Raw genomic sequence first — 26,574 nt, forward strand, 5'->3', positions numbered from 1 at the left:
ATGTTATAATGGCCATCTCTTTCCATAAGTTTCAGATGTGTTTTTGTGCTGGAGCTCTACTACTTCTCTCTTCTGCCAACCAATACAGTTTCTGAATAGGAAATTATCTATTTGCCCGGTTAATTAAATTACCAGAGTGCTCCAATAAAAATTGTTGGTTGGAAAGGAACAAATATTTTACAAAAGGGACCAAAGATCTGCAGTGCACTTAACTCCCATTAAGTATTTCCTTCTGAGAGAAAAATATATTTTAGAAATCATTTTCTAGAGTTAGCATTTCATAATAAAAGCTTTAATACTTATTTTTTTTAAGTCTTAGCTGATGTATTAATGCATGGAATAAGGTACATGTTCTTTAAAAAACAAGACTGAAGCTTGTTGCCATGGGAGATGTTATTTAAGCAAGCTATGATCAATTCACTAGTACTCAGTCCTGATGTTTCAGTTCCAGTTTCTAAGCTCTCTCATGTCTCTCCAGTGTTTCTCTTGCCTATTTTCTATGACATTTCTGCTTACTTTAACAAGCAAGGAAAAAAATACTTCACAAAAACAATGAAAGAGCTATATAGTGCACTTAACTCTAATAAGTATTCACTTCTGAAAAAAATGTCTTGGAATCTCTGTTTCTACATTGAACATTTCACAACAAGTAGTTTAATACTTTAATATACATTACTTTTTAAACTGAACTTACATATGAATTCATTGATGGAGGCATTTGCTCTTTTAAAACATGGTCAGTAGTGTCCAACTCCAGTCCTGGTGGGCCACAGTGGCTATGTTCTTTCATTCTAACCCTTTTCCTAATCAGCAAGCAGTTTTCATTGCTAATTAACTCTTTTTCCCTTCATTTTAATAGTCTTGTTTTTAAGGATTCAGTCCTTAAAATTCATGTTTCTTCGTTAAATGGCAGCCATACAGAAATGAGATCTGAAGCAAGCCAACAGATGACCAGCTAAACTGGAACATCAAACTCCAGCCAATTTCACTCCAACCATTTTCTTAATGAGAAGCTAATTCTTGCTGTTAATTAAAGCCATTATTGAATATCATGATTTGTTGCTGCTCTCATTCTGCCACATCAGACTGTTGATTTTCTGCTTTTTTATGACCAACGTCAAGATGTTCTGGTGACCTGAGCAGACCAACATAACAGAGACCTTCACCATTCTTTATTTTCAGGTGGCAACTTGTTTTGTGTCTGATTGTTGTTTGGCTGCTCATTAAGGAAAAAGAAGCAACTAAGGTGTCCGAGTCACGTCAATTAAAACTAAGGCAAAACAAGTTAAACAGCAGCAAAAATGGCTTACTAATTAAGAAGATGGTTAGAATAAAAACCTGGAGCCACTGTGGCCCACAAGGACTGTAGTTGGACTCCCCTGCTCTAGATAGAAACAAATTTCTGACACAATTTTTACAGAAACATAGACATTGACATAGACTATAAGTCAATCCATAGGATTTTTTCCATGTACTACTTTATCTGTTTGTAATGAACTCTGCAAGGTCCCTCAGGCTGTTGGGTTCCTACTAAATGACGAAGACTCTATGAAAAAAAAAGAAAGTGTAGTTAAGATTAAGGAAAGAAACAATATGACATTTTAATTTACTGCTATGTCAGGATTCATCATTGTTTCCTGGGTTACCACATTTTAAATCACAATTGAATCTCAAGTCCCAAATAAACAGACCACTGCCTGTAATTATCAAGAGTCTCCGAATTACTCCTAGGAATTGCACTAAAATTGACTAGTAAAAGAATTTGTCCTACCCCAGAGAAGTAGTTATGAAGTGTCCTACACCCATTTCTAGTGAAGAGTAGGACTTTACTGTATATTTGAGTATGAATCATGTCACTATTTTATGATACCCTGAGCCGCAATATGGCACTCATTATGATGTTTTGTAGTTTTCTGATACTAACACTAAGGCTTCATCCACAAAGATGATGACGATGATGATGATGATAATAAAATAAGGCTAAGTCACTAAAGCCCAAATATGGGCATATATATTTACCAATGAATGATGTACTTTCAGAAGAGTGACCTTCTCACTGTAATGGTCTTGGGAAATATCTGGTAAAGTAACAGTTATAGCTGTTTCTGAAGTCGACTTCACTCTTCCAATGTTCCCTATCATCTTCCATAGTCATACGCTGTACCCATCTCCGTGTTACCCCCTTATCTTCTGCAAGGCACAATTTATCCAATTCACCAGGAGTCTCTACCTCCTTCTTGATCCTTCCTGGGCTTGTAATGTGTAACAGAATGTTCAAGGGGTTTGTGGAATGGAAAGCTCAGTGTACCTGTGTAATATTCCACTATCAATCAACAATCCTGCCCCACTTATCTTCAGGGTAGTATACTGGTTACTACAATACAGTCTGCATTCATGACTACCTGTGTGTTGATACTGTGATGTCACTTGCAATTCACATATGCATTCTCATCCACACTTGGAGCAATGATCTTTATGTGTGTGCTAATTTGCATTAACATTAACTTATATGGAGGGGTGGGGAAGTATATAAATCTGTGTATTACCTTACGTGTTGTAATGGCATTTGGTGCAGTATTTAAGAAATGGTTGGTTTGTGTGTTGATGCACATTAAGGCTCCATGGGTGTGCATGCTTGTGCAGCCCTGGATGTTTAACGGGGTGATTGGGGTTGATTGTGTTTGCATGCTAGTGAATGATTGGTCCTCCTTGCCTCATTCACTTTCCATGGGTTGTAATTGAGACACTATGTCCACTGTGGCATAAGGGACCTAAACTGGGAAATAGTGAAGCTTTTGGAAAGGAAATCAGAGGCAATATTCAGAGGCTGAGCGAGCAACAAAGCACAAAAGAGGGAAGGCAGAGAGGTCAGGCCCCTGTGAGGGAGCGAAGCAATAATGCTCTGAGTGCGTTCTCCAATGAGCAATGGTGATGGAGAGGGGACTGGTGAACAAGCCTCCCAGGTATCCAAAAAACACTAGGTGAGCGTGAAAGATAACAGACTTCCATCTCCGTGCATCCAGGTTGATGCCGGTAGTAGCAGATGGGATGGGAATCAGTACAGAGGAACCACAGTTGTCTGCCTCTCCAGCAACTGCAAAGACTTGTCAGGGTGGGCTGGGGAGACACAGAGAAAGAGAAAGCCATGAAGAACTGGATTAGTGATCACCCTCTGAGATGGTTTCCTATGTGGATTTTAATTGTTTTTTGTTTTTATCCTGCACATGAAGCACTTTTTACTTTCTCATGTACATAGTCTAGAGCAGGGATCCCTAGGAGGTCCATGGATGAGTTTCAGGGGGACCATGAGGTTCAGATAAAAATGAACATTTACATTCACTATACAGCCCAGTACTGTTGATTTTTCTCACGCAACATTTTTCTCACCATTATTTTTCATGCATATTATTTTTCTCTCAAGTATTTATCTCACCTAAGCCTAATGTGTGAGTTACATACTCGTGAGAAAAATAAGGGGCAAGAAAAATGCCACGTGAGAAAAATAGCAGTTGAAAAATATTATATATATTAATTTCATGCAAAGTTGTGTTAATGTGAATATTTCCGGGGAAGGGGGTCCATAGCTTTCATCAGATTCTGAAAGGGGTCTGTGACTCAAAAAAGGTTAAGAATCGCTGGTCTAGAGAGAATACAGGAATCGTAAAAAAAATTTGACCTCGAGATTTTGATGAATCTTGATGTTTGAGACCTTCCTGAATCCAAAAAGACCATTTTTGAAATTCTGTGTGTAAACATAAACCAAAAACGTTTTGACCTAGGTCAATGAGATTTTGTATACCTGCTTTATATCAAAAATAATGAATCCTATCAACTTTTGGGTCATTTGCAGCAACCGGAAGTAGTACTTTAACTGAATATGAATTTTCAAGTAAACTATGGTTATAAATACAAATAGATGATTCAATTTTTGTATAGATATTTATAATGATAAAAAGCAAACAGATATTAAATTTGAGAAAATTTACTCAATCGGAAGTAGTATTTTATTTAAACAACCATCTGAATTTTTTGTAACATGGATATATAAATGTATACAGTACTCAATATTAAAAACAGTATTCAATATGACACATATTCTTTCAATAACTATTAAACTTGTAAACATTGAACATGTCATGTAAATATAAACATGTAATGGGAACAATAAGCTGCTACCTCCACCAATGTGTTCCTGATAATATATTTAATTGTTTTTTTTTTTATTTCCGCCATCTTTACCATAATTAATTGTAGCTAATTGTAGTTTTACCCATAGTAATTTATTGCAACAAATATTATATAGTACTAACACTTTTTCTATGTTTTTAGGTGAATATAACTCTTTTTTACTTTGCACATATTCTAGTTAATGCATATGTAATCATGAAAAAATTTCACCACCGTTTTCCACCTCCCTAAGTTTGAAAATATAATTTTAATATAAAGTTTGATTATAAATAGAGATAAATGATTGTTTATTCATATTATCAATTAGTTATGATGAGAAATAAAGAGATATGATATTTGAGAAATATTCTGCAACTGGAAGTGGTTCTGATAACCTTTTCCTCTGTCTTAGTATACAAGAAAGTTGAGGGGAGCACAATTATTTCCTTTATTTCTTAAGAAGATCAACATTTTTTGCACTTTGGGGTTTTAAACCCCTGTTTGACAATTTTAGACTTGGTTTTACTAAAAGCACAATGCACTTTTGCACCATACCCTTATATGTAAGTGTTTTCATTGCATTGGCCCATCTTAGTTTATGACTATCAATCATCTTGGCTTCAAGTGGAGCACAGCAGCTGCAGCTAATCTTTGCCATTACATTGTGGCATGCCAAATCATCGTGCTGCAAAATTCTTCCTGGGGCCAAAAAACATAACATTACCAACACTTGCTCATGGCTTCTCCACGTAGATGGAGAGATCACACAACATACAGCATATGTTACACATATCATTCAATCGCTTTCAAATCAAATGAGTCCATTATTGTCCAAAATATTCATCTTTTCCTGGGATTTATGTGCCATTCTCTACCTGAACATCATCTTCTAGTAGCTCCTATCAAGTTAGGACAGCTCACAAGCTCTCCTAAATCATCATGAAATTAGAAGTAGTTTCCTAAATTAGGAAAATTGATAAAATGCTAACTCATACTTCTAAACATAGGACCAAACGTGTCAGATTTGAGCCAGTTAGGACCGTTTTTCTATTATGAGATGCTTGATGAATACAGACACAGATTCTCTGGTGCTGGCCAAGTCATAAAGACCTGCAGTATTCCAGCTTTAGTGGCTGAGACACTAAAGGTAGGAACCAAACCTTGAAGGATCTTTGCCCATCACATGGCATACAGAATGATACCGGGTGAATTAACCTAATCCATAGTATATTTAAATTAAAAAAGGAAATTGCGAAAGACACAAATAACACAAGCATTATGGGACATTTACTGAGAACTTACACATATATACACTAGCAAAATACCCACACTTTGCAGCGGAGAAGTAGTGTGTTAAAGAAGTTATGAAAAAAAAAAAACATTTTAAAAATAATGTAACATGATTATCAATGTAATTGTCATAGGCTTACTTTAGTGTTGAGAGTGAGTTTGATGATTGTAAAGAGAAAGTACGAAGGAAGGCGAGAAGCGGTGCAGCAGGGAATGAAAAATAGAAGTCAGCACCAGGAAGACATACGTGAGCAAGTAAGGAAGCTCAACAATGTCAGCCTTGAAGCGGTGGAGTAAACAAAAAGGCAGGAGTCACCATCAGGAAGACGTGAAGGAAGGTGAACAATAATAGGCTTGAAGCAGTGGAGTAAAGAAGGGACCAGTGAGCATGACAAACAGCTGAGGAAAGTAAGGAAGCGAGTGAGGAGGTACATGAGCGTGGGATGTCGTTAATATATATACACAGGGAGCCAACCACGTTGTAGGTGCGTGGACAGCGGATGTGTGGAAAAAGGAAGGGGGACCGGGGGCGACCCTTGTGCATCTCTGCCGTGAAATAAATTGTCTGTTAATGGAAATAAGGAATGAAACCACCAAAAGGAGAGGTCAGTTCCAAGAGTTCCTTACGGCATAATGGTGAGAACCGCCAAAAAGATGTTATTTTCGAAAGTTCGTTACGGGGCACGGGGTGTAATGAAACATACTTAACGTTTGTAAGTACAGTGTAAAGGATGAGCAAGGGAAATTTGGACTTCCTATGTATATTGTAAGTCGCAGAAATAGTGAGGAGGGGTTTCCCCTATCTATATATACAGCTTAATGGTATACACCTAGTTCCCCCCTTGGGTGTTGCAATAGGACATGAAACATACCTAATAAGTACACTGTAAGGAATGAGTACGCGAAATTTCAGCGTCCCACCTATATGGAAAGTGGGAGAATTAGTGATGAGAATTAGCTCTCTTTCTTAACCATGAGACATCATTTTGGTGGAGATTTCGTAGATCGGGGTACACATTTTGAAGAAGGCTTTGTAAGGTATTCATGATGAGACAGAGATTTGTAGGAATATTTATTTTACGATTTTCTTGTATGAAGGTGCCATCACCTATACTCATCAGAAGAGAAGAGAACTCCTCGGCTTTTTTGTCGCCTTTCAAATTAACTCTCATGTTTATTTTTAAAGTAACAACAATGATTTGTGGCCATAGGTATGAAGATTTCAGAGATGCTTTAACTTCATCAGCGCGTGTTCCTCTGGGCACAACTGGTATGGTTTGGCGGAAGTCTCCAGCCAGCAACACTGTGAAGCCTCCCATAAGTTTGTTGGTGTTTCAGATGTCTTGGAGGGTCCTGTCTAAAGCCTCAATACCTGCTCTGTGTGCCATAGTGCATTCATCCCAGACAATAAGCTGACAATGTACTTCAGCCATGTTGCTCTGCTTTGATATGTTACACATGGGGGATTCAGTATGGTTGAGGTTCAGAGGCAGCTTGAAAGCTGAATGAGCAGTTCTGCCACCCTCTAGAAGAGTTGCAGCAATGCCAGAAGCCACAGCTATGGCAATGTTACGTTTTGCTCGGATTTTTGCAAGGAGAAGGTTTATTAGGAATGTCTTACCAGTTCCTCCTGGAGCATCAAGGAAAAACACCGTGGCAGTGGCTGACGCAACGCTGCTCATGATTTGCTCATAAACTGACTTTTGGTCACTATTTAGCAACCGCTCGTTATTTGTGACTATATTGGCCAATTGTGAAGTGTTGTAAGATGTCTCTTTCAAGTACTCGGGATTTGACGCAAGTTGTGCCAGTTCCGTTAAAGGTGAAGGCAAACCGTAATGATGAAGAGATTGACCTCCAATAGCAATGATGTAGTTTTCAAGCAACTGTAGACACTTGTTATAGATCAAATTTAACCACTGGTGGACTTCTGTTCATATGTGATCTCTTTCAGTTTGTCTCCTAACATCTTCTGCTATGCTGTCTTTATGTTTTTCCCATAGGTTTAAGGGGTTTTCCATTTGGCAGAACACCAACATGACAGCAAACAGTTCACGGATCTTTTGAGGTGAGCGAGATAGAGCAGCTTCCTGTAGAGTCTCGTCCCAGTTGATATCGTCATGTAATAAACCGAGTGCCCTGCAGGCTGACTTATAGGTCGGACACCATCAACTGTTCTCAGAGATTTGAAAGATGTGGGACCTGTGATTTTGTTGAGCAGCAGTCGAAGATGGTAGCATTCAGAGTTATTCGGGTGTACAGTGTAGACCCGTCCCAGTACATTATCCTTTTTCACTCCCGAATATCCTGGTAAAGGGTTGCCCTGTTTCCTTTGACGAAACATGTTGTTTGCCCACACATAATATGATGGAATTTCATTATAATGAAGTTGTTTAGCAAAATCATCGTGTTTGCAAAGGTCAAAGAACGCTAAAAGGGTCGTTTGTGGTGGATTGTGTACTTTATCGGCAACATTGCCTTCTGTGAAATAAATTCTTTGTCCGTTCTCAAGATGCACAGCAAGATGAACGACCGGAGGGAAACGTTCGTGAATGGGAAAACAGAAAATGTGCCAGGCTGCTTCAGAGCTACTAATGTAACGACCAGCTTTGTATCAAGATACTTTTGTATTGTAAATACTGCCTGGTCACTTCCCTTGTTAACATACTTGAAAATGTATTTGATCGATTTTACTGAATTGCAAAATTCGACATTGATGTGAGCATTGAAGAAGTGGGACAGCACAGGACTATAAGGGACCACCCATCTGTTGTCGATATCTACTCCTTTGATGTTAATTGTATGACCTCCATCAGCAGGTGCGCGCCGGCGGTACTGAGGGTAACCATCTTCTCCGGTCTGAGTTTCTGAGATGAACGGACGCGGGTACTTCTTAGTGCATATTCTGTTGATCATGCAGGGCAAGTTGATATTATGAGGTCCACATGGGCCGTGAATCATGTTGGATTTTACTATTTTGTGTAGGGCAGGGTCAGTCTGTGGATCAGGAATTTCTGCATGGATAAGCTGATCGATGAGAGCTGGTTTATTCCTATCCTTTAGCCACAATAGAATGTGTGCATGGGGAATACCTCGCTTTTGCCATTCTATGGTGTACATGTAGCAATTTGTACAGCCGAAAATGTTACTCTTCATGAGCAAGTCTATCATTTTGCGAATCTTGAGATGAAATACACGACTGATAAGGTCGTGGCGATCGTGAGGTTTTTGACGTGGAAGGAGAATTTCAGTGATCTCAGGCCATTTAGGATTGCAAGTAAATGTGATGAATAAGTCAGGGCGGCCATAACGACGAACATATGTCATTGCGTCTTGTGTACGCTCGTGCATATAGCGAGGTCCTCCAGTGAAGGAAGATGGTAATATCACAACTTGACCAAGTTCTGTTAAATCAGTGTCGTTTTTGTCAATAGCATCTTTTAAGTGAGCATAGTTTTCAGCCCATAGTTTTTTTGGATTTAGTCCGATATAATTTAGTCTTTCGGATTCAATTTTAGCGTACATATCAACTAAAAACTGATTTAATAAAGTTCGGAAGAAAAGGATATTATTATCATGATGTTGTCTGATCATAAGCTGGTATGAATAGAAGTTTGCTGCAGAGACGGTTTTGTTCATAGGTAACTTACTGGCAGCATGAACTTGAGGTATAGGCACAGAATAGCCATCTTCACCATAGCAGAACATGAGAGGATATTGAAGTGCATCATAGGATCTGTGGGTTTCCTTAATGCGTTGCAGTTTATTGTCTCTGGTTTTCAAGACAATATCTCTATTGTTGAACGTTTGCCCAACGATGACAACACCAACTTGATGAACTGTGGGTTTATTAAATCTGCCTTTGTGTGCATGTAATGGATTTTTTTCTGAGTGAATGACAACTTTGAAGTCTTTGCCATCATCTGAAATACTGTCCATTGTGGAGTGGAAGTCCTGGATGTAAGTGTTACAGCCATGGAGCATTTTTTGTAATTGCTTGACCAGGGGCATGTTAAGTCCAGAAAAATTAGCGCAGCGGATTTGTGCTTCCTTTTCATCGTCCCGACGAAATTAATTTGCAAAAATTTGTGGTCCTCACTTGGCATAGGTAAAGGACTGCCAATCAAGTGATACACTTGTCCCTGAACTTTAAATGAAGGCATACAATTTCCCTCAACGATTTGGTTAGCACCAAATTATGTCATTTGAAATGCGCTGTTTTACTTTTGAATGTTGTTCAAGAAATGCTCACTTTGAGGATGTTCGCCATTTAACAGGCCCTCAAGAAGGTCAGGAAGCTTACATAAAGGAGTGAGAGAGACTTTACCACCGTTACAGCACAAACCAGGAGACTCGCATTTCCATTCTGCTTGACAATAGTCACAGTGAACATCCATGGATCCAATGTGTACTGTTTTGTCAGACTCATAATGTATGTTTGGGTCGTACGCAAATCCACAATTGGCTTTTTTGAGGCAAACCTGTTGTTTTCGTATGAGCCGCTTTTCATTATTGGGATCGTATCTAGAAACAGAAGCTCTATTAACTTGTGGATTTGCCTCCGTGTATTTAGCAACAGCGTCTCTATGAACTTGTGGATTCGCTTGCGAGTATTTAGCGACAGTGTCCCTATTAACTTGTCGCTAAATACTCACAACAACATCCACAGCGTCCCTATGAACTTGTGGATGTGCTTGCGAGTATTTAGCGACAGCGTTCCTATTAACTTGTGGATGTGCTTGCGAGTATTTAGTGACAGCGTCCCTATTAACTTCTGGATTTTTTTGAGAGTATTTGGCGGCAGCTGCACGAAGTTGATTCCGTCTAGCTGTATCAGAAAATCTACCATGACATCTGATACGCCTCTCACAGGTTGGATTGCCGCTGTCATAATCAGCTGGATTTGTGTTGAACTGACATTCAGCATGTGTCAATCGATGTAAGCATACAACCGGCTTCATCAATAACTTCGCATCCAGCTTTTGAGAGTTGAAATATTCATAAACATCAAAGTGTCCACTACTCAATTTGTCACCTGTGAATCTAATGTCCCTGCGGATATCAAAAGTGAGCCTGATATGTCCGTGCAATATGTAACACAGAGAATGGAAAAGGCAGGCGTCATCTCCGGGCATGTACACCACTCGGTAAGTGATAGTTCTTTGATTGATGGTGATCACCTCGATAGACATTTTAATAGGGGTACAGTTGGAAGAATAAAGGGAATGGGTACTTCATCAGTAAACAAAGTATAAAATACCTACACAATAACTATAACAATTGTAATAAACGAACAATAAAACAGCGGAGAACCCCTGGATTAAATAAAAAGGCTGCTTAGTTGGCGAAGCAAGGAAAAACAACGGCCTTATATGGCGTTTGTTTATAAAACAGCGGAGAAGCTGTGTAAAGGCTGCTTTATAAAAAAACAGCGGAGCGGCTTATATGGGCAGGCAGTCAGCCAAATAACAATCGCTTAACTATAATCGTAATAAAGGAACAAAAAAATAGCGGAGAGCCCGCGGATTAAATAAAGGAAATGGGTATCTGAACAGTAAACTAAGTCTAAATTAGCTACACAATAACTATAACAATCGTAATAAACGAACAATAAAACAGTAGAGAACCGCAAAGCAAGGAGAAAGGACGGACTTATATGGCGTTCGTTTATAACACAGCGAAGAAGCTGTGTAAAGGCTTCTTCACAAAAAAACTGCGTATTGCCTTATATGGGCAGGCAGTCAGGGAAAGAAAGGGAATGAAATAACTATAATCGTAATAAACAAACAAAACAACAGCAGAAAAGCCGTGGATTAAATAAAGGAAATGGGTACCTGAACAGTAAACTAAGTGTAAAATACCTACACAATAACTATAACAATCATAACAAATAAACAATAAAACAGAAGAGAACCCGTGGATTAAATAAAATCTACACAATAACTATAACAATCGTAATAAATGAACAATAAAACAGCGGAGAACCTGTGGATTAAATAAAAAGGTTGCTTCGTTGGCGAAGCAAGGAAAAAGGACTTTCTTATATGTCATTTGTTTATAAAACAGTACAGAAGCTGTGAGAAGGCTGCTTCCTTCGCGAAGCAAGGAAAGGAATGAACACACTGCAGCGAACACAGAAGAAAACCTGTGGATTAAATAAAACCTACACAATAACTATAACAATCGTAATAAATGAACAATGAAACAGCAGAGAACCCGTGCATTAAATGAAAAGGCTGCTTCGTTGGCGAAGCAAGGAAAAAGGACTTTCTTATATGTCGTTCGTTTATAAAACAGTGCAGAAGCTGAGAGAAGGCTGCTTCCTTGGCGAAGCAAGGAAACGAATGAACACACCGCAGCGAAGAATGGCCTTATATGGGCAGGCAGTCAATTACGTGGGAGGCGTGCTGATTTCCACAGCAGCCACACTTATGAATATGCTAAAACAGTGGAGAACCTATGAAAAGGCTGGTTCCTTGGTGAAGTAAGGAAAGGAATGAACACACCTCAGCGAAGAATGGCTTAATATGGGCAGGCAGTCAATTACGTGGGAGGCGTGATGATGCAAGATGCAAGACGCAACCGCCTCACACGGCGACCGAGCTGCCCGTTATGGCTGTATACAATATACGAAAGTAGGTTCCAGTTATGACCGTTACGCATAGAATTTCAAAATGAAACCTGCCTAACTTTTGTAAGGAAGCTGTAAGGAATGAGCCTGCTAAATTTCAGCCTTCCACCCGCACGGGAAGTTGGAGAATTAGTAATGAGTGAGTGAGTGAGTGAGTCAGTGAGGGCTTTGCCTTTTATTAGTATATATATATATATATTATAAAAAGAATATGCTGGTAGGCAACTACTAGGAGACGATACGTGATGCTCACGTTAAGATCACGAAAAATACTTAAAAGAGCCGTAAAACAAAAGAGAATCGCTTTAAACATCAGACTTTGTGCCAAGAGATTGACCCAGAAACGTCTCGCGGGGACGTAGAACATGTGATTCTTGCAAGACACGCCCTACTTACTAGCAATATCAAAAAATATGAAGAGAAAACCATCAATCATGTTTTGGCTTTGAGCACACACAGAACCAGGGCTCTCAGCGCATATAAAGCATATATGGACAATACGTTATACAGTAAATGAAACGTCGGCGACTAAACGAAGAAGAATGAGCAGCACGGAGAAAAGAGACTCAAAAGCGCTGGAGAGAAAAAAATGCAAAAAAGAAAAAGAATAATCTTTTAAAGGTGGAAATGCAGACAATAAGGAAAGTAATAATCAGCCCAGAACAAGTGGAACTGAAAAAAAGCACATCCAATTGGGCTCAGAATTAAAAGACAAAGAGTAAAAGACAACGTAAAACTTCATAAAGACGTTCAAAAACGTTGACGAGAAACACATTCAGAGCAGGTTAGAGATTATGAAAGACGTGGAAATCAAAAGGCTCAAAAAAAACGTTGCCGCGATAACAATGCAGAGAAACATAAGGAATATGAAGGCAGAAAAATTAGAAAGTATCAAAAAAAAAGAAAGTAAACATTGCAGTGGCCCAAACAAATGGAAAACTGTACTCGAAAAAAAGGAAAAAATTCATAAAGGACCAGATATCATTGGAATACCGTGTTCAAACAACAGATATGACTAAGGCTCGCTTTTCAGATTATCGCAGAAAAGATAATCGTCACAAACAACACACTTATCATGGAAAGAAAGATGGAAAAATTGTGACAAAACATTTAGGGACGTTTTTGGATCAGAAAAAACTTTTATACTGGGAGGCGACTTTAGACAAGTTCTACCAGTGGTCAAGAAAGGAGGCAGAAAGCAGATTTATGATGCATGCCTAAAAAGTGGACCTTTATGGTTTTTATTCCAACAATTAAAATTAAATCAAAATATGCAAGCAAATAAAAATTCCAATGATTTTGCAAAATGGTTATTAGACATTGGCAACTTTAAAATTCAAAATCAGGAAATAAAAGAAGACTTATTATGTACAAATCTTATTGAAGAATTTTATCCCTTAGGATTATCAACAGAAGAAATGAATACACGTGCAATCCTAGCAGCAAAAAACGATGAAGTCAAACGAATCAACGAAAAAATCGTCGATTGGTTACAAGGAAAATTGGTTAAATGCGTATCAATAGACTCTGCTGAAGCAGTTGGTGGTGATGGTGCAGAAGATGAAAACATCAACCTACAATATCCCATAGAATATCTACAAGCATTAACACCATCTGGTTTCCCACCAGCTGAATTACTGTTAAAAGAAGGATCTATCGTAATGTTATTGCGTAATTTATGTATGAGTGATGGACTATGCAATGGAACAAGATTAGTTGTATTAAAAATTGCTTGAACGATTCTGTCATGTAAAATTTTAACAGGTGACAAAAAAGGTCATGTAGTATATTTCCCAAGAATAACATTAGACACTAAAGGAGACCTTGATGTGCCATTTGTATTAAAACGTTTACAATTCCCCGTTAGAATAGCATTTGCTATGACAATTAACAAATCACAGGGACAAACATTTGAAAAAGTTGGTTTATTTATAAGAGACAAAGAAACGATATTCACTCATGGACAGTTATACGTTGCGTTGTCACGATGTAAGTCCAAAAACAGAATCAAAATTCAATACGATCTTGAAGAAAAAATAATTCCAAATATTGCTTTTACCGAAGTTCTAAAATAAAAGAAAAACTAATTAAACAGAAACAATTCCAAGAAAAAAAAAAGCATAAAACTGTATATAAGGAAAACCAAACATGGGGATTGGCGAGCGAAGCCCCCTAGTGTATGTGTGTGTATGTATATGTATATATATATATATATAAACTGCTCAAAAAAATTAAAGGAACACTTTGAAAACACATCAGATCTCAATGGGAAAAAGAAATCCTCCTGGATATCTATACTGATATAGACTGGGTAATGTGTTAGGAACGAAAGGATGCCACATCGTTTGATGGAAATGAAAATGATCAACCTACAGAGCCCTGAATTCAAAGACGCCCCAAAAATCATAGTGAAAAAATTATGTGGCAGGCTAGTCCATTTTGCCAAAATTTAATTGCAGCAACTCAAAATTGTACGCAGCACTTTGTATGGCCCCTGTGTTCTTGTATACATGCCTGACAACATCGGTGCATGCTTCTAATGAGATGACAGATGGTGTTGTGGGGGATCTCCTCCCAGATCTGGACCAGGGCATCACTGAGCTCCTGGACAGTCTGAGGTGCAACCCTGGTTTTCCGCTGGGGGAGGAGTATTGTGACCTTTGGCCGGCTTGTCATCACGGCCAATACCCCCAGGCTGCCAGATGGAGCCATCCCTGCAGTATGGAGGTGACCTGAAGACCAGCAGGGAGTCATGGACTATGTAGTTTTTATCCTCAGCCCTGCTGGATACCACAGGGGCTGCAAGAGGGAACTGCTGGGAGGATCAAAGACTTATTTGTGCCCTATGATCTGGAAGTTTGTCAAAGGAAGAGCGACAGGCTTCCGGGGTGAAGAAAAGAACTTTTTACCCGACCCGGAAGTGATACAGGATCACATGGACTGGAAACACTTCCGGGTCAGAGAATATAAAAGGACTGTGAGAGCTCCCAGATGGCGAGCTGAGCTGGGTGGAAGGGTGGCAACGCGTCTGGGAGTTGGAGATTGTATTATTGTGTTTATTGGTGATTTATATGAGTATAGTGGAGGAGAGGGTGCTTTGTGCACTGTGGCATTTAAATAAAGTCAACTTGTGGACTTTTACCTGGTGTCTGGAGTCGTGGACAAGGGTTCAAGGGAGTGATAGTGACCCCTATCTGTCACAGTGGCGTAGTCGGTAGGATACTCCAGCGTCTATTGCGGAGAACCTGAATATAAAATTTCTGTGGACAGCGAACCCTGAGAAGACAACGGTGTCAGGACTCACCACAGTATCGCCAGAACCTGAACATTCCAAGTCCAAAAAGGGGAAGAGGTAGGGCAAGCAGAGCGACAACGCCAGTGGAAGAGCCTTGTGTGCAATGGCCGACGCTCGGGAGGAGTCACGGAGTGGCCTTACAAGTCCGGAGAAACCTCCAGGGACCAACGATCGCTCTGAGGTACGTGCCGGGAATGTCCTTAACAACCCGTTTATAATAACTCACTTTGTTCCGTGCATGTACCTCGGAGATGATCACCTGGAGGCTCCGCGGGGAAAAGAAGATTGCCCCAACGACGATGGCACACTCCTGTCTACGCCAGAGCACCTCGGAGAAGACTTCCGCATGACGGCAGCCGACGAGGGACACGGCACCAAACCTGGTGCTTTCTGGGAAGGAGGAGGTCCGCGTCCCGCTGTTTACGCCTTCGTACCCGAAGAAAAGGACTTGGACATTCCGAAGGGGAAGGGGGAGGCGAGTGAAGCACCACTCACCCCGCGAGACAGTAAGGAGGGCCGGGAAATAACTGATCGGGCTGTTAAAAAATTAATAAAGACAGACCGCAGTTCGCCGGAGAAGGCAACCCGGTCATTGGCCAAAGAGGACTACATTTCCCAGAAGCCTCCACGAGACCCGTCAGAGCACGTGCCATCAGTGGACGGGCTCATTGGCTCCCGGCCGGTAGGTATGACGCACAAGGAAGTGAGTATACCTCCGGTCAAATTAATTAACTCTTTAAACTTGCGGGAACTCGAGGAATTGATCAAGCCCATAAGAGCTATTTTACAGATGCTGACGGCAATCCAGAAGATCGTCGGAGACCTGGGGGCGACGGCTGAAGCACTGATAAAGAAGGTAAACGAGTACCTGCGGCGGATCAGTCGGGAACCTCCAGTGTTAAATAATGCGGCGATACAGGTAAGCGAGACCCGTATCGTACATAATAGAGGGATGCGGTGTGATCCGGGCCCGCGTTTAATAAATAGCAGGTGGCAGTACACAGTGTGCCCTACAAGTGAGGTCGGAACGATGACAGACCGGTCAGGGGAAGGATCGTCCGAGCCGGGACAGCTGGATAGTGCTAGCTCCCGGAGCAAGGCGGTCCTAAAGACGCCGCCACCGGTCATTTGTAAAAATAAAGGGGTGCAGACAGTAAGAGGGCTCCCTTTATTCAATAGAGAGACCCAGACTGTAGACAAATCCCAGATTAAACAGGAGATCTCTAAAATACAACAGAGGTCTCCTGACAAAGTGGGAAAGGGCCATAAAAGCGCAAAGGCGGCCGGGGAATGCTCCTCAGCGGAGAAAGGGTTAGAGCCAGAGGTACCTAGGTGCTTCAAGTCCTGCCGAGAGAGACTACCAAGGGGACCGTGGCTGTGTTATGAATGCTGCAGACCGGGCCACGAGTAAAGAGGTTGTCCTAAGAGAGCAGGGAATCGAAATATTTATTCTTATACTGTTCCTCCTAGGTTTGCACGGGAGTGTCGACTGCATCGCCGGGACCCGGTCTTTGAATCTTGGGGGGGAGATGTCCCTCGGAGGACAAAACGCAAAAAACCCTGGTTTTCCACTGGGGGAGGAGTATTGTGACCTTTGGCCGGCTTGTCATCACGGTCAATACCCCCAGGCCGCCAGATGGAGCCCTCCCTGCAGTATGGAGGTGCCCCAAAGACCAGCAGGGAGTCATGGACTATGTAGTTTTTATCCTCAGCCCTGCTGGATACCACAGGGGCCGCAAGAGGGAGCTGCAGGGAGGACCAAAGACTTATTTGTGCCCTATGACCCGGAAGTTCGTCAAAGGAAGAGCGACGGGCTTCCGGGGTGAAGAAAAGAACTTTTACCTGACCCGGAAGTGATACAGGATCACATGGACTGGGATTGGGAACACTTCTGGGTCAGGGAATATAAATGGGCTGTGAGAGCTCCCAGACGGCGAGCTGAGCTGGGTGGAAGGGTGGCAACGCATCTGGGAGTTGGAGAATTGTATTATTGTGTTTATCGGTGATTTATATGAGTATAGTGGAGGAGAGGGTGCTTTGTGCACTGTGGCATTTAAATAAAGTCAACTTGTGGACTTTTACCTGGTGTCTGGAGTCGTGGACAAGGGTTCAAGGGAGCGATAGCGACCCCTATCTGTCACAATATATATATATACATATATATATATATATATATATATATATATATATATATATATATGTGTGTGTGTGTGTGTGTGTTTCAATAAATAAATAAAATGATGGCACAGTAAATAGCACAGTGTCAGGAGACTAAGTTTAAATCACAAGAAGGCTGCTGTTTGTACACTTACCTCTTGTCTGTCTGTGTGTATGTGTGTGTTTTTTCTCCTACACAAACAAATGCACACGGACTTAACTGTCAATTCTAAGCTGACTCAGTGCATAAGTGTGTCCTGTGATAGACTGGTGCCTGATACAAACCAGTTAGTTGCCTTGTACTAAATACTGCTAGAATGGGTTCCAGTCTCCATAACACTGAATGGGGCAAAGCAGATACAGATAATGAATGAATGTTTGATAATGAGACAAACATTCCATTCCCAGATTCCATCTGTCCTAGGTCAGCCAGCTACCTAACCCATTACACCATGGCAAGTGCATTGTCTAAATTTATCTATGGATGAGTCCTTGTAAGATAAGCCTTTACATCTGCAGTAGGGCTGCTGTCCAATAACTGAGGTAACAATATTATATTTTATTTATTGCTTAAAATATACAAATATGCAAAGCGCACATATCAAAAACAATAATCTTGCACAATTAGCTTCCTGGCATAACACCCCTTCATTCATGAGGGCCCTACACAAATCTATTTTATTTTGGCATGCAGCCAAACATGTCCTCCTCCTCTCCACCTTGTAAGTATTTTGCTTACAGGTGCAGTCTATTTTGCATGTTTCTCATGCTTCTTCCTTATTTACTGCTAGGTCTTTTCTTATTTTCAGAAGTACAATGGCTAAATAATCTTTAAATGTTTCTACTCAAGATGATTTAACAAAGTTAATCCACAAATTAAGGTCATCCAATTCAGTCTTTAAAATGACTGTCTGTCAACTGGCATCAAGCCGGAATTCAGTAGAAGGTTTTATTGGCTTCCTGGCAGTTCAATGTATAGTACTGTTATTTCACAAAGAGTATGCAATCATCCAGCCCAAACTAACATATCCTATCAATGGAACACACTTCTTGTAAAAGTGCTCTTTTAAAAGGTGTAGCATTATTGAAACAATGAATCTCACCCCCACCTATGCCTGCACTGGAGAGATGAAACATGTTACTTTTCAACACTAGAATTCCTGAAACCTACAAAAAATTTAAATCCCTTCACACCTCTACCATCAGTGTCTTTTGTTTTGTAAATGCGTCGATCAGCACAAGCAGCAAGCCGCCTGCTGTCCCATCCCCCGTCTTGGCGGAGCTCAACTCAGGCAAAAAAGTTCTCCCAGCTCAAGCCAAGGCTCCTTATCTTTGTGTGGGTTACCTGGATTTGTACAAGGTAAATAATACAACATATTGTTATTTGGAACACATGCATTTCATGTGTGTTCCGTGTCTACAAAGATCTGAGTAAGTATAGGATGAAAGGAAATGCAAGAAATGCTGAACACATACCTAAAGCAGAAACTTTTTCAATGTTATGCTAATAATGACGAGAAGTGTATAATGTGTGAAGACTTTAATCCAAATATCAAATAAACATGTGTGCTTTTATTCAGGAACTAGCGACAGGGAGCCTGATTGAATCAGGCTACAAATTCAACGTTTGTGAAATCCATACTTTCTCTGCAAAGAATTATTTGTTTTTTTAAGTCCTTGAAATGATTTTGTTATCACTGCACTGATATGTGGTAAAAATAGACCTTTTCAGCTGCCTCAAGGCATGGGCTGCTTGATTTCTTTTAACCCATGCTGCATTTGCGGCTGCTTGAGCTTCTTCAGTCGCTTGTGCACGGCTGGCACAATGTTTGTCAGCATTAGTAGCATTCTGTAGCGCATGTTCTTCATGTGTCCTTTGTGTCCGATTTGCACGATTTCTTTCAGGATTAGTAGCATTTGTAGTCATACGCTGCTCATCCGTTTGTTGTGCTCGTTGTGTATGTGTGGTCGCATTAGCAAGTCTACATTCCGCGTCAGTCATGTGACTTCATTTCCTACGCATCCTTCCTGTGGCCGCTGCTCTTGTGGCTGCTCGAGGTATTGCTGCGTACACCATACATATGGATAATATCAAATTATATATAAGGATATAACCAAAGAAAAAAAAACATTCAATTTACTTGTTGCCATCAATGAGTTAAAAACTCAAGCTCAAATGTCAATCGACAGAGAATTTACACATATTCTTAAAGAACTACCGCCTTATAATCCAAAGGCCCTGGGTTCGAGAGCGGGTGCTCCGTGTTTTGAGTAGTGAGCTTGTATTATTATCATTATTATTATTATTTCTGCAGTATTATAAAAACATACATTTGATTTGAGTCTGTATCACCCGGTGTAAATTTTGGCTACTTGTGAAAGTTAGAGCTAGTTTTTTTATTATTCAGTTTTATTCTTGCTCTTTGAGTTGATGGCATTTATCTCCATTCTTTTCACAAGAGCAGCATTGTAGCTAATGCCTGCTCAGAACTATTTGTTGTAGCAGCAATCAAAGATACGATATCCCGTGACTGCTATCAGACTGGACAAAGGCAGGACCGTAGCAACAGACAGCTTCTTCACAGCACTTTTGTTGGCTAATAGACTGTTGCAACACAATGTAACTCTGCTTGGCACCATAAGTAAAATGGGACTTCCACCTGCAGCTAAGGTCACTTCAGTATGCAAGCAATTCGCCAGGCTAGTGTTCAGATTTGACAGCACCGTGCTATCCACAAAGAAGAAGCCTTTGATTTCAGTCTGTAACAGCCGGTGTAAAGTTTAAGGTGGGCTGGGATTACAAGGTTTTTTATAGGCTTCAATAATTCTAGTGCTAATGCAATACACATAATATCAAATGAAGAAGCTGGGCTGGGGTAAAGCAGCTATAAATTTATTTCCAAAAAAGCTCAGTCAACTAGAAACTTATAAAGAGCCTTATCTTTGAAGAAAATGTCAATTCTCTTCTTCACTAACAAATATACTCCATTGCAACCATGTAGTATATATAAATAGGTAAATCAAGTATATATACATGTAAAGAAGCTAAATTTATACAGCAAAGAGACATACTGTACTAAATTCATTAATGAATTTTAATTATTCTACACTATAGATATAACTACAAAAAGATTTCAACCACCTGTTTCACTTCCATTACATATCCACTGCACTACAGTGTTAGAAACATCCATCAGAGCTGCTGCTTATGTTAACATGGAAATCATGTGCAAAGTTAGTTCAACCTTTAGCCTTGTTCACTTTTTCTCCAAATTGCACACATACACACAGTTTGTTGTTTCCTACATAAACAGTGTTCTACCAGCTCTAAAACGGCATTGTCTGTACAAATGAGACAAACATTAATGGAGCAGTCAATTATGTGGGGGTAGGAGGTGTGATGCTTGTAGTAGTAGTAGTAGTATATTATTGTCATGTGCATAGTGAAATTCTTACTTGAACGTCCAACCAACATGCAACACATTGCCACTCTACAGCGCTGTGATAAACTATGTTTAAACATTATAAAGTACTAGCAAAATACCCACGCTTCACAGCGGCGAAGTACTGCCTTAAAATTTTTATTAAGAAGAAAATTAAACCTTTTTAAACTGAGGGAAAATATACCAATAATTATTTGTTAAGGATCTCTTTGTATGCCACATTGTGAGTTCGGCCCTCCGGTTGTAATATGACCAAGCTGTACGCTGAGCTTACTCTTGAGCATGCAACGTACAGTTGGCCATGTGAACAGTAATCTTGTTTCAAATCTCACAGCTTGGATTGCTGCTGTCATAATCGGTTTGAGTTTCATGGTTTGTTTCAATTATGACAGTATTTGTAGGACTTGTGTTGAAGAGACATTCGGCATCTGTCAAGCGTTGTAAGTAAACAACCGGTTTCATCGATAACTTCACATCCAGCTTTTGAGAGTTTAAACATTCATAAACATCAAAGTATCCACTACTGAAATCATCACCTGTCAATCTAAGATATTTAAGAGGCATTGGCGGTTGTCAAAAGGTGTAAAATATTTGGCCATTTTCAAGTACACTTGAAAGCGACAACCTAGTATGTTTTGGGTCATTGTCATGTTGCAATTCATTTTCTAACGGCAGCCATCAACTCACATGCAGATGCATAGGTGAAGGGCCTAAGCATTTCACTCTTCTAGTGCTCCTGTGTAGTATAATTATATCCTGTACCGTCATCAGTCCACACCTTGAACCTGTCCCAGTCATTCAATACATAAGACACAATGTTCCTCCGGATATCAAGAGTGAGCCTGATATGGCCGTGCAATATGTAACAAAGAGAATGGAAATGGTAGGTGCCATCTCCAGGCATGGAAACCACTCGGTAAGTGACAGTTCTTTGATCGATTGGGATCACCTCAATAGACATGTTAATGGGGGTACAGTTCGAATGATAAAGGAAATGGGTACCAGAACAATGCAAAGTAAGTCTAAATTACCTACACAATAACTATAATTGTAATAAATGAACAATAAAACAGCAGAGAAGCCATGGATTAAATAAAAAGGCTGTAGTTATCAGCAGGGAGACGTGAATCCCGTGGCGAAGCAAGGAAGAGAATGTAGAGACTGGAGTGATGGAGGGCCTTATATAGGCAGGCAGCCAACAATGTGGGAGGCGTTGGGATGGGGGACCCAACGGCGCCTCATACGGTGACCGAGGTGCAGGCTATGGACGTATATATGTATGTAAGTAGGATTCAGTTAGCGTTGGGAACCCGCATACCAAATTTCTTGAAGATGGGCCCATAAGTAACAAAGACCATTGAAAAGTTCAATATGACGGCCAACAGTGGCATCCTACCACCGAAATAAGTACCAAATTTCAGCCTTCTACCTACATGGGAATTTGGAGAATTAGTGACGTTGGAAAGTTCAATATGGCGGCTGACAATGGCGTCATACCACTGAAATATGTACGTACATTGGTTTCGGTTAGCGCAGGGAAGCTGCCTACCAAATTTTGTGAAGATGGGGCCATGAATAAGGAAGTTCAACATGGCGGACGTTGTTGACAATTATGACCGTTACACGTAGAATTTAGAAATGAAACCTGCTTAACTTTTGTAAGTAAGCTGTAAGGAATGAGCCTGCCAAATTTCAGCCTTCTACCTACACAGGAAGTTGGAGAATTAGTGACTTTGGAAATTTCAATATAGCGGCCGACAGTGGCATCATACCACTGAAATAAGTACGTACATCGGTTTTGGTTAGCGCAAGGAAGCCACCTACCAACTTTCATGAAGATGGGGCCATGAATAAGAAAGTTCAACATGGCGGACGTTGTTGACCATTACGCGTAGAATTTTGAAAAGAAACCTGCTTAACTTTTGTAAAGAAAGAAGGAAGGAAGGAAGGAAGGAATAGGGAGTGAGTGAGTGATTTGCCTTTTATTAGTATAGATAATTAGGCTCCAGCAGACTACCGCAACCCTGTGCAGTACTACGCGGGTTAGACACAGACTGACAATGAGTTATGTGTAGTATTGTTTTTCCAATCATCACTTCCTGATTTGCACCTGATTCTACCAGATATCCATGCCATCTTGTGTGTGCGTGTGTATATTAACAATATATGTGTTTTCTCCTGCCCTTACAGCGACAAAAATAATGGGAAGGGTTATCACCTGAAAATAGATGTGTGACATATCTGCTTGTTTCTTCTATAGTCTGGACATTACCAGTCCCAATTAAGAACTTTGATTACTTACATCTTTATAAGGGAGCCCCCTTAACAACAACGGGTAGTCTGTAGATGTAGAAGGGAGAAAGAACAGGCTCTAACTTAATACAAGCAACATTTCAAAAACCAGCTAACTGCTGGCAGCATACGGTAGATGAGTTTATTTTTTAAATTGTTATTTTCCAATTTTGGGATCAAACAATTTAGTTTTACCTTTATGTTTATTTTTAATATATACTGTATGTTGTAGATTTACCCATCAACTATTAGATTTGCAAGTACACTATATCACTCTGTACAGAAAGAAAAAACACATACTCACAGGTTTTGGTAGTGCATCCAAAAGTGTGAATTCATACTTATATAGGGTTAGAGAAACAAACATCTGGATCTCCATTAAGGCATACCATCTATAGAAAAAAGAAGCATTATGAAAAAAATATGAATTTATCCTTTTAATTTCCTGTTATGTATTGTACTTAAGATAAATTGGATCTATAGACACTATAAAATATGTCAGTTCTGAATGAAAACTAGCTGGGGAGCTGCACAGTGCTCTTAAGGGTCAGAGTCTGAACATGCAGTTCTCCTTGTATTAAGCAGGATTGCTACTGCTACATCTTATCAGTAGGATAAGATTAATCTGCCTCGGAACAGTCTAATATCAGCTTTTGTTTATTATCAGTGGGTTAATATTTCAAATCTTGGTTGATTCTTCTTCATAATGATAGGAATAAGAGATCAAAAGGCAATGTTACTGTGATCTCTTGGCCCTGACAAATCCATTATCCCTGTGGCAAATTTTGTGACCCTTCAGGCATAAAACCTAATTATCCCAGGATTGTTTAGCCAGAATGTCCTTGTACTGAAAATTAAAAACAAGTAAGTTTTGACTTCTGGCCTTCCCAGGCAAGATCACCTAAAGACAATTGCTTTACAGCATGGCAGATGTACCACACCAGTCAAACACTACGCTGGGCCACTCTCCCCAAAGTAGATTTAACCCAGGCAGTATTTGCTTTAGACACCAGAAACAAGATACCTGCCTCATCAAGTGAATAAAAGGGATAATGTGCTACAAGTGTAATTACATTTTTCATATTTCCAAATTCTCTGCTATAATGCAAAAAACAGAACACACACCCGTATCTTTCCATTTGTCTTGCATTGCTCACACATACAACAGCCCCACAACACTAGAATGAGTTCCTTCATAACCACTAATATCATAAAGACAGCATAATCAGTCTAAAGTCTTGTTGTCTATCTGAGGGCTGTGATTCACTTGACGTGATATTTCACAGGATGGGAGCTTGCTAGTCGAAGGGTTGATACAGTCATAATCATATAACATTTGATTGGTCAGATCTTGTCTATCCTAAAACAAACTGAAGTGATAAATCTGATGTGACTGGTGGTAACATGTACTAAAATGATGTTTATGGACAGCTGCCAAGGAGCTGTAAGCAAAACGTGAACAATGCAATGTCTACACAAACCAGTGTAAAGAAAAATTAGCAGTAATATAAAATACAGTAAAATCATTTTTAAAGACTATGTCAGGAGACCTGTCCTGACTACTGTGACTGTGAGTACAGAAGAAAGAAATCATTGTCATTAGGTTTAAATATCTACTTTGAGTGCTCAATGCATTTACATGTTTTTCGTATACCTTTACAAAATGTATGTATGTTTGTCTGTATATCTGTCTCTCTGTAGTAAATCTGTGAAACTGTGGTATGCTTAACTTGCTTTCAAAACAACCAACAACGATTTGCCACTCTTACTATAATATATAATCCTATAGATTGTGCACAACACATCAGTTCACGAAAATCTTTGGTTAACCAAAAAATATTTAATGTAAACGTTTTTTCAGTTGTTCTAACCATTTAACCTTTACTGTGGAATAAAATTTTGTTCTCTGTTGTGCTACACCTTCCTTTTTTGGAACAGAAATTTTCAGGTAAACGTATTTAGAATTAAAATATCTACAGTATTTGTTTGAAATTGCTTTAATTTCACACTGATCCACATCCAGCGAGCTTTAAATATGCACTTGGTGTAATATAGCAGCACAGACATTGGACTTTAAACCCCACACTGCTGGTTCAATCCCTAACTGTGACTCTGTGACACTGTGCAAGTTACTTAGCTGGGGCTCCAACTGTAAGTTGTATAACTATTGTGGTGCCATGGTGACAAAGTTCTTAGTAAGCAGCCTCATACATCCAGAGACCAGCTGTGAACAGCACACCCTTCAAGCATCCACACAGGCATCTGAACCACAAATTCAGCTCAACAGTCAAATAGGCACAAATGTGCAACCACCCACAGCATTATCATCAGGAGAGTCAGAGGCAAACCGAAAATAGATCACCAAGTTGTCAAGTCAAGTTAGAAAATGGATGGAGTCGGGAAGGAAAAAAAAAACCCAACAGTATCTTGCATGTTGACTGACTTGCACACATCTTTCTTCAAACCAAAAATTAATTTGGAATTAGAAACGACAAACAAAATTTACAAAACTGGATTTCAAGTATAGATAAGAGGGTAAAACCTTTAAAGGGTAAAGTCATCAGTGGCTGTCCTCAGGCTTCTGTGCTCCAACCATTACTTTTTCTGATTTATATTAATGACAGTGGTTGTAGTATATTACGTAAACTTATTAAATTTGTAGGTTACTTACAAAGACATAGATGCTGAGAAGGCAAAAAAGAAAAGACATGAACAATCTTTAAAACTGGGAAAACATTCAGTTTAATGTAGAAAAAGTTAAAGTACTACGTGCATGCAAAAGAAACATTAATTATAAATTCAAGATGAAGGGCCCCATCTTAAAGGAAGCAGCCTCTGTACGAATTTAAGGATTTACATTGATACCACATTCTTAACATGTAGGTATCAATTAAACATGCAGAAGCAATTAAAAATTAAAGTAAAATGTTAGGTTATATTGTAAAAACTGTTGAATATAAATGAAGGAGTGTTATGTTTATTATGGATAATGCAGTTAAGAAAAGCGCTATATAAATGTAAAGAATTATTATTATTAGTAGTAGTAGTAGTGGTAGTATATTCTCAGTTTTAATATTTTTCAGTGGTGTAAAAGAGATTCAGTGTAACTTTACCAAACCGCTGCACCATAAATCACTATCATAGTCTTTAGATTACAGATCTGAGAGAAGCCTAAAACATTGCAAGAAGAATCATCTACTTTTTCATCTCTGCATGTTTGCTTGACAGAACAGAGCGCTTGTAACTGGATGTGATATGAACATGCTTTATATATGGCATTTTAATCATTTATTATGTAG

General features: G+C 39.6%; 1 protein-coding gene across 4 annotated transcripts in view; it reads right to left on the reverse strand.

The window, feature by feature from the left end:
* Positions 1 to 1,265: 1,265 nt before the first annotated feature.
* Positions 1,266 to 26,574, reverse strand: part of LOC120526075 (24-hydroxycholesterol 7-alpha-hydroxylase) — a 169,742-nt gene continuing 144,433 nt past the window's right edge. For 2 of the 4 annotated variants that reach the window (XM_039748943.1, XM_039748948.1), the window contains exons 11-12: positions 23,580 to 23,667; positions 1,266 to 1,546 (exon numbers count right to left, since the gene is read on the reverse strand). In XM_039748943.1, the coding sequence (XP_039604877.1) occupies positions 1,475 to 1,546; positions 23,580 to 23,667 (160 nt within the window). In that variant the 3' untranslated portion in view covers positions 1,266 to 1,474. Of the gene's footprint in view, positions 1,547 to 23,285; positions 23,324 to 23,579; positions 23,668 to 26,574 lie in introns of all 4 variants that reach the window. The other 2 variants (XM_039748944.1, XM_039748947.1) reach the window with 2 other exon arrangements.

This window comes from Polypterus senegalus, chromosome 3 (assembly GCF_016835505.1).
Source record: "Polypterus senegalus isolate Bchr_013 chromosome 3, ASM1683550v1, whole genome shotgun sequence".
NCBI classification, from domain to species: Eukaryota; Metazoa; Chordata; class Cladistia; order Polypteriformes; family Polypteridae; genus Polypterus; species Polypterus senegalus.